The 9,758-nt window shown below is 29.2% G+C and overlaps 1 protein-coding gene across 1 annotated transcript in view; it reads left to right on the top strand.

Annotated features, from left to right (window-relative positions):
• Positions 1–2,168, top strand: part of LOC107484067 (peptidyl-prolyl cis-trans isomerase FKBP62) — a 4,584-nt gene extending 2,416 nt beyond the window's left edge. Inside the window, 6 exon segments of the mRNA XM_016104679.3 lie at positions 1–66; positions 717–839; positions 924–1,070; positions 1,165–1,292; positions 1,522–1,640; positions 1,938–2,168. The exon segment at positions 1–66 is cut by the window's left edge and continues 7 nt beyond it. Of these exon segments, the coding sequence (XP_015960165.2) occupies positions 1–66; positions 717–839; positions 924–1,070; positions 1,165–1,292; positions 1,522–1,633 (576 nt within the window). The 3' untranslated portion in view covers positions 1,634–1,640; positions 1,938–2,168.
• The last annotated feature ends 7,590 nt before the right edge of the window (positions 2,169–9,758 follow it).

Below are 9,758 nucleotides of genomic sequence, written 5' to 3'. Positions count from 1 at the left end.
GAGTTGGCTGTTGTTCCTTCTAACTCAACTGTGTATTATGAGGTGGAGCTAGTTTCGTTCGAGAAGGTGAGCCGATGACAGAGAGTTAACTGCCATTGTGCATGGATTTTTATTTGTTCTTGTTATGGTAAAATAGTTACAAAATGTGTTGCTATCTTTCGAAAACCGACAACCTAACATAGCGAATGGCTGCTCACAAGGGGCTGAATAATACTGGAGAGACAGCAAGGCAATTTGTACATATTGCAGCACTTTTATAGCTTGGGATATGTTCATTTCTGTGCTTGCACTTTGTACCTAACGGTCTGTCTTCACATTTAATAGAAGCATTTAAAGTACATAGATGTAATTACAATGCACTGTTGTCCATTCAGTACGAGTACTACAACATTGTTTATATATTTATCTGAGGCACTGTCAAGTCTATCTGTTCTCTCCATCATCAAATGAAAATCAGTTCCAAATACTGGAGCTAGGTTGGGGCAATTACAATTTCAGTTGTCATTTTCTTGCTTAACACAACAAAATTCTGGCTTGGTAGAAACTTCCATCCTTGGTAGGAGTTGAAATAAGAACAATGTTATGTAACTCGTATTTTTATGGTTTACACTATACTTTCTATTACGTGCTCGTGTACCTGTTCATTTTTTATCCATTGGATATTGTATGTCCACTGTATTGGAATTTTAACGCAATTAATTCTCCTATTCTTTCAGGAGAAGGAGTCCTGGGATCTGAACACTCAAGAGAAAATTGAAGCTGCTGGTAAGAAGAAAGAAGAAGGAAATGTATTATTTAAAGCTGCTAAATATGTAAGAGCTTCCAAAAGATATGATAAGGTAATAAATGTCAAGGTACATATTTAAATACGGCTGTAGATGTTAACGCATCATCTGAGGCGTTCTTGTTTAGGGAATTTCCAGGCAGTAAAGTTTATAGAATATGATTCCTCCTTCAGCACTGATGAGAAAAAACAGGCCAAGACCTTGAAGGTTGCCTGCAATCTGAACAATGCTGCTTGCAAGTTGAAGTTAAAAGAATACAAAGAAGCAGAGAAATTGTGTACAAAGGTTTGGTTGCAGCCTCTCATATTGAAATTACTTTCCTTTAGAAGCCTCTGACCAAAAAGAAAAAAAAAAGTAATGACTTAATATGGAATGGTAGGTCCTGGAGCTTGAGAGTACCAATGTGAAAGCTCTTTACAGAAGGGCCCAGGCATATATGCAGTTGGCTGATTTGGATTTGGCTGAATTTGACATTAAGAAAGCTCTTGATATTGATCCTGACAATAGGTATGTACCCTGAATAGTCTGCTGATTTTAATCTTTATGGGTGGGTTTGCTTTTAGCCTGCTTCAGATGTTATTTATGGAGGGTAATTACCTTCACTGAATTACTGCCTTCTGTTTGAAAAAGTAATTGTTAGATGGGAAAATTGTTTTTTCACAAATAATTTCTAATGATCGAGTTTAGCATGTTTTTGTAAGCTGCCATGTCATTGTTGTCGATGTGTGTCAACTAGGGAGGTAAAGCTGGAGTACAGGACTTTGAAGGATAAGGTTAAGGAGTATAACAAAAAGGAGCAGAAGTTTTATGGAAACATATTCAGCAAGTTGACAAAGGCTGGTTCTTGATTTCAATGTGAGTATTGCTATATCATCGGTGCCGGGATTGACCTTTTTGCTTCTAGTGTGATTACATTTTATTTTGTATTTTATCTTTTTCCTTTGAGCAAACCACCAAAATAGAACCAGAAAATTTGTTCCGGACAAAATAGTTTATGACCTGCAAAAGATGTTAATTATTTGATAATAAGTCTTCAAAAAAAAAAAAACGAGGCTAGACTATGACCTTCATTCTCGTTTGGATTATTTTTTGAACTACAAAATCTTTCATGTATTATTAGATTGAGTAGTTAACTCATTTTATTTTCTGCAGTGAGTCGAGTTTATATACTCTCGGGTTATTGCAGAAACCGACTACTCCACGGTATCAAGCATGTGTTATTGACAGCAACATGTGTATTTGTAACGAATTATATATTTGAAACTGAAGTTGAGGGCCGGCTCTCTGGGGTTTGATCTTTCGGTGTATTGATTGTGGACTTAAACGTGACTATGATGAGGGACACATTAATTTCATAATTGATATTTGAATTTGAATTTGTAATTTGACTTAAAACAACTGATTAACCACTAACCAAGTTTCTGAAAAGGAGAATTTTAGTATACAGATTTAAAGTTGGTACAGGTTTAAAGATTTGTCTACACTACACTTTCTAAAGTCACACTTTAAACCGTAACTCTTCACAAAGAAAAGCGTCACCTAATGGAAAAAAGTAAATTAGAAGATTTAAGAGAAGAAATAATCAAGTTATCAAAATTAATAGACCAAAAATTAATGATTTTAACTAATGTTAACTGTAATGATACCGAATTCTTAAAATCAATACAAAATGATTTTTCTCAAAATCTTTATTTTACTATAAGTTTTATTGAAGGACTTCAAAAACCTGAAAAAACTTATTTTTCACACGGAATTTCTAAGAAATGTTACCATGGAAATGATTTTTCACATCTTTATCATACTTTTAACCCACAATTAAATTCTATAGTAGATATACTTGAAGAAATATTAGTATCCATAAAATTTCAAAGAAATAAAGAAAAAGAGAATCCCAAAGAAGAAAAATTTCAAAATATAATCAACATAACAGATCTAAAAGTAAAACCACCACTAAAATTATGAATATTGAAGAAAATTTGATAATTATGCTTTTAAAAAAGGTTTTATAAATAAAGATTCAAAATATACAAAAATACCATTAAAATACGTTCCTACAATCCAGGAAATGGAAGGAGAAAGAATGCTTGATTTAGATTGTAAAAAGAATGAAAAAGAAATTTTCGAAAATTGGTTGAATTCCTTTTTATTAGAAGCTTTTACTAATCCAAAGCTTAGTGAATTGTCTGGAAGAGATATTTGGAATTACATAGGATTTCATACTAAAGGAACCATAAGAGATTATATGACATCAATAGAAAACCAAATAATAGATGATTTAGCAACAAAAATAACAGCTTATGATAAGATATTATATATAATGATGATTCTATATAAAGAATTTTTTGGAAAAAATTATTACAGATCATAGACAAGAAGTCTATAATAAAGAATATCAAGAAGCAAAAAATCATTTAGCTAATATTCAAGAAGCAAAAAACCATTTAGCTAATATCCAGATATATGATCTATGTAATGTGGGGAATCTTATATATGTGAATATAGAATACATTATTACAAATTAAAAGAAGAAGATAAAAATCATTATCTTAGTATGTATATAACAAAACTTCCATATCCTGCTAATGAATTTATAATGGGAAGATTTATAAGAGAAATAAATAGAGGAACAATTGAAAATAATTTTGGTGGAGCAATCGCTGCAATAAGAGAGGAAATAAAAGAGCGTTGTATGCAAGAAGCAACTCAAAAAAGATTTGCAAATATAATTAGAATCTGCTGTTAGGATAATGAAGAGATACCCCAAAAATATGGGCTTAATAAAAATTTTCAGAGAAAGAGAAAATATCAATTTAGAAAAAGAAAATACTATCCAAACTGGAGAAAAAAGAGGTATTTTAGAACAAAAAATAACAATAAAAACAAAAGGCAAAAAAGTGACTATTGCCCAAATAAAAAAGAAAACTGTAAGTGCTGGTATTGCCAAGAAGAAGGACACTATGCAAATGAATGTCCGAAAAAAAAGGATAAAAAAGATCTTACTAAACAAATAGAAATTGCTAAGTCTTGTTTTATGGAACTTTTAGAGGAATCTGATGATAACCTAGACTATATTTTTGAATATGTCTCAGAAACAGACTCAGAGACTGAGTAATAATGCCACATTTATTACTATAAAAATAACAGAAAAATTTATAAATGCTTTTATAGATTCTGGGGTAACACAATGCTTTGCTAGTTCAAACATAAAACTTGATTGGAAAAAATTAAAGAAACCATTAAGAGTTAGAATAGCTGACAAATCAATACATAAAATTGACCAAAAAACAGAGATGACTGAAATTTTTATTCAAAATTATAGGTTCATTGTTCCATCTATATATATGTTAGATTCTGGAATGGATTTTATCATAGGAAATAACTTTTTAAAACTATATCATCCATTCATTCAAGAATTAACATATATAGTTTTAAAAGCTCCACACGATTCTTCAATAAATCAAAAATCAAAACGTATAAAAATACCAACTACTACTATAGATAAGATCTTAAAATTTAAAATATTTTCTATATTAGAAACATGTTATTTAAATATATACTTTCAGATATTTTATGTTGAAAACAATAATGAAATTAAAAGGGGAAAACGAAGAATGGTTATTAACTATAAAAAGATGAATGAAGCAACTGTTGGTGATGCTCATAAACTTTTAAAAAAAGATTCTATTTTAGAAAAAATAAAAGGAGTGACTTGGTTTTCATCTCTTGATGCAAAATCAGGATATTGGCAACTACGTTTAGACGAAGAAACAAAGAAATTAACTGCTTTTACTTGCCCAACAAAAGAATCAACAAGTGTGTTACTCTATGAATGGAATGTATTACCATTCGGATTAAAACAAGCTTCAGGTATTTATCAAAGATTTATGGAAGAAAATGTAAAAGAGTTAAATGAATTTGTTTTAGTGTACATTGATGATATACTAATTTTTACAAAACAGGATAAAGAAGATCATCTTCAAAAATTATTAATAGTTTTAGAAAGATGTAAAGAAAAATGACTAGTTCTTAGCAAAAAGAAAGCAAGAATAGCAAAACAAGAAATAGAGTTTCTTGGATTAATTCTATCCACTCAAGGAAAGCTAAAATTTCAGCTGAATGTCCTAGAAAAGGTAAATTTATTTCCTAATAAAATAGAAGATAGAAAACAATTACAAAGATTTTTAGGATGTATAAATTATATTTCTGATCAAGGATTTTTAAAGAACATAACAGAATACACAAAAAGCTTATTTCCAAAAATAAGTACTAAAAAAGAATGGAAATAGGATGAAAAAGACAGTATGCAAATTCAAAGGATTAAACAATTATGTGAAAAACTTCCAGAACTTTATATTCCAGAAGAAAATGACTACTTAATAGTAGAAACAGATGCTTCAGACATAACCTGGTCAGGATGTCTAAAAGCTAAGAAAGCTATAAAAAGTTTGGAACAAGAAAAAGAATCACTAGATTCTAAATATTCCCCAAAAGGCCATCGAAGCAATGAAATCAACACAACAACCAAAACCATCAGAGTTCAGCCAGCTAAGCGTGGTGGACAAATCAGGTGAAGAAAAAATTCCAGAAAATAAAAAAATTGTTGAAATTATCAAAAAATCCACCCAAGATAAAAAATATTATGTAATTTATAATGGTCCCATGAAAGGAGTATATGATGCCTGGGAAAAAGCAGCACCATTCACACATCAATCAACGATAATTCATAAAGGAGGGTTTCTAACACTGGAAGAGGCAAAAGAATCCTTTAGGGAATATGAAGCTCTCCATCCAGAGCAAAAGAACATGAAATTGTTACTTGTTTTGCAGTAATGGAGAATAGGTTGAGGTTTTAGAGATGCTCTGTCTTCTGAATCTCTGCTTTCCTACTGTCTTCTTCTTCATGCACGCAAGGCTCCTTCCATGGCAAGCTGAAAAGGGTCTGTAGATCAAATCTCAGAGAAACCCTTAACATAGTCCTAAATTGGACTGAAGAAAAAATGGCAATCTTGGGATATTATCCTATTGCCAAAGAACAGCTAACAAAGCTGGTTATATTTCCAGAGGCTTCCCCATCTGACACCTATTAGTTTTTCCAGTATGGATTAATTGATACAATTTTAATTTTTAATGATTTGAAAATTATTAGTGAGTTTCCTGCAGGATTTATTGATGCAGTAAAGAGATTTAAAAATATGATTGACAACGTAAATTCAAGGGATATATCCCTAAAATTTACGAATAGTCAACCTATTTTTAATGAAGAAGAAGAATGCTTGGTTCCAACACACCAAGTAATATTCATGTCCGTCTTCCCAGGAAATTTTCAACCAATTGATCAAGTTCAAAATTTAACAATCTACAGTCATGAAGGAAGACCAGCCAGCACACTAGCAAGGGTCTTCGAAAGAACTCAAAAGATAACAAGGGAATCTCACACAAGAATCAATTATAAAAGCAGAAATACTTTGCTTGTGTCCAGTAAAAGGAATGAAATTGAAGAAAGAGAGATGAGACTCTTAGTGGAATTTGAATCAGCATTCTACAACTTATCTGGACTCTTAGAAAAGCTCCCCGAAGGGATAAAGAAGAATCTCTGCTATTTGATAAAAGATAGAGAAGACCACAAGTGCCAGCTATGTGTCTCAGAGTTATCTGAAGAAAGCAATAATAAAACGGAATCAACCCACATGATAAAAGAAGAAGACAACGCATCTGAAGGTCACATAATGAAAGAGGAGGACAGCACATCTGAAGCATCTCTCAACATTATTGCATAGTGACGTAAGCGCTTAGGTCATAGAGCACCAACAATGTAGCTGGTGCAAGATAATAAACAATGACGTAAGCAATGACGTCATAAGAAGGGTAAGGATGGGAATTGTCCATCAGACCCAACCATTATAAATAGGTTGCTTAGGCAATTGTAGAAGGCATCAAACAATAGAAAGCAGAAGGCTAAGAGTACTCATATGCTAGGAGAGTAAGGAGGAAGCGGCTGAGGCGATTCTATAGTTTGAAGAAGAATTCCCTTAGGAAAAACCAATTCTAAACTCCCCTCTGGAGTTAGTATCTAAAATCTCCCCTCTGGAGATAAAAACATCTTATGTAAAATATTCTAAATAAAGGAAGTTTTTCTCTAGAAAGGTACGCCTTTATCTTAATCTCATAGTTATGAATTATTTAGAAAGTTTAGAATTAACGGAAGAATCTGATTATTATAGATTATCTGCCTTATTAGACAATGAAAAACAGGCTGTTCTAAAAATAGAATTAAACCTTAAATCAAATGAAAATTTTAATAAACAAAATCTTTTAAAAGAAGTTTTTAATAGAAAAAATATAATATACTATGGAAAAATCCAACTTGAAGCCCCTATAAAGATAAAATCTGCTAATGGAGAACTTGAAATAACCTTGATAAATGATGAAGAATTGAGTAAATAGATCGAGAAAATTAAGGATCAACAAAAAAGATCTAAAATTGGATGGATTCATATTAGTACTATACAAGTTTTAATCAAATCTACATATATGAAAGGAATTAATTCACCAATAAGCTTAGCAATCTGTGACAAAAGAATTACTGATGACCCAATTGATCAAATAATTGGAATTGTTCATGGAAACTTGGCAAACGTAAATGTTAAATTCAATGCCCATCTTGGATATGCTATACCTTTATCAACTGAAAATCTTGGAAGATCTATAAGTTTGGCTTATAAATTTCACAGAAAGAATCTAATGGAACAAGACGATGAACCATTTTCAATTACATATGCAATAAATTATGCTTTAACAAATAGCCATCATAGTATAATATTTAAAAATAGAGAAAGAATTTATGTCGATGAATTATTTCAGAAAATTGTAAAAACAGAAATACCAAAATATAAAGCTATTGAAAACTCAGTTCTATTATTAAAAGAACCGTCAGAAAAATTAGTTTCATCGAATTTTCTAATAAGAGAATCTAAAATTAATAGCCCTTTAAGTTTATCTAAGTTAAAGATTAAAGAAGAAAATTCTGAAATAAAAGAATTAACAAAAAAGGTCGAAAAATTAAATGAAACCCTAAACACTAAGTTATGACAATAAATAAAGAGAAAATATATGTAACCTATCAAGACAAGAAACAAGAGCTCTTTGCAAGAGAAAATCGGTTGAATTATTTACAGTTTTCTGAAATAAATCAAAGAGCATTTGAAGCTCTAAAAATAATCTATGACAAATTAAAAGGAGAAGTTGAAGAGTTAGAAAAATTAATAGAATCTCTAGAAAATAGTGATGAATCGATGATAGAATTTGCAGAAATTCTAAGATAAATACTGAAGTATACAAAGATTGAAAGACCAGAAAACAAAATAAAAAGAAAAAAGGGCGAAAAAATTAAAAAGTAAAATAAAGGAGTATAAAAGGGAATTAAATAATCTTCAGTTTGAAATTAATGACCTTATAATAAAAATGATAGAAATAAGAACAAATATAAACAAGTTGGAGCTAAACTTAAAAAATTTATAAATGCCTGGAACACCATCTTATGACTTAAAAGAATTAAAGCTGTTGAAAGAAAAAATGGAGAATGAAGTTGAAAAATTAAAAAGATATTTAGAAACAACAAAAAGAGTAGAAATAAAAGAAGTTTTGGAGGATTTGAAAAATTATATTAAAGAAAAAGACAAACAGATAAAAGATTTTATATACAATAATCAATATTATAAACTAAAACAAGATTGAAAAACTATAAAAATGAAATCAGAAAACTAAAACAAGATTGAAAAACTATAAAAATCAGAATTAGTAATAGTAGAAATGCTCAATACTTTTGATTATGAATCTATACAAATTATAAACTTATTCGAAGCAAAATATGAAGAGTTAATAATTTTTAAAAAAAGAAATTACATTTTAAAAATTAGTATCAGAGCCAAGTTAACGATTAAGGGTAACACTTTCTTTTTAAGCAACACTTTTAATAACACGCTTTTTCAGCCACAAAAGAACAAAAATCTATACAAACACATCTGTACACTAGATGCCCTTCTGAAAATCGAACTGGTGAAGAATCGGTTTACGAACTTGGATCCTAGTTTAACTAAAATAAATTATAATAAAATAATAAGATAAACTCCTAAAAATGGTAATAAGTTTTTGTCACCAACAAAAGTAACATTTGAATATACAAATGACAAATAAGTCTGAATGGTTTGAAAATGTGATAAAATAACAGAAATATTATATTTTTTTATAAGTGATAAATAATTTTTGCATTTAATATGTGATTAGATTTAAGTGTTTGTCGTTATTTTTAGAAGATATCTATTTAGAAGGTGAAAATAAAATGTTGCAGCAGAATTGGATTTTAAAACTTATATTTATACATTTAAAAAAAACAAGTTATTCAAAATAAAATAAAAAAATCACTTGTCTATTTAGAAGGTGAAAATAAAATGTTGCAGCAGAATTGGATTTTAAAACTTATATTTATACATTTAAAAAAAACAAGTTATTCAAAATAAAATAAAAAAATCACTTGGTATAAAATTAGTCAAGGAACGGTCTCATTTTTTATTTTTCTATTGCTTGCAAAAGTCGTGATAAAATCTTATTTAATTTTTTTTTAGAATGTATATTTAATTTAATATTTAGTTACTTTTTAGCATATTTTAATAAGGAAATGCTATGGGGATAATAATTTTGTTGAACAATATGAACAATTATCAATTAAATAAAAATATACTATACTTCCAACTTAATCTTCTAAATTTTAATATTAAAATAACTATTTGTATATTAATAAGATGAACATTCGATATATTTATTGTTTACATTGTTTAATATTTTCATTGTTTACCTATATTTTGTTTAATATTTTCATTGTTTACATATACTTTTCCATTTTAAAATTGTTTAGAAATTTATTTGTTCATATATTTTAAAATATTTTTATTAGTGATATAAAATTTGGGTACTCGT

Source organism: Arachis duranensis, chromosome 4, assembly GCF_000817695.3.
Source record: "Arachis duranensis cultivar V14167 chromosome 4, aradu.V14167.gnm2.J7QH, whole genome shotgun sequence".
Classification (NCBI taxonomy): Eukaryota; Viridiplantae; Streptophyta; class Magnoliopsida; order Fabales; family Fabaceae; genus Arachis; species Arachis duranensis.
The sequence above is the reverse complement of the archived record's forward strand: the minus strand, read 5'-3'. Positions and strand labels throughout refer to the sequence as shown.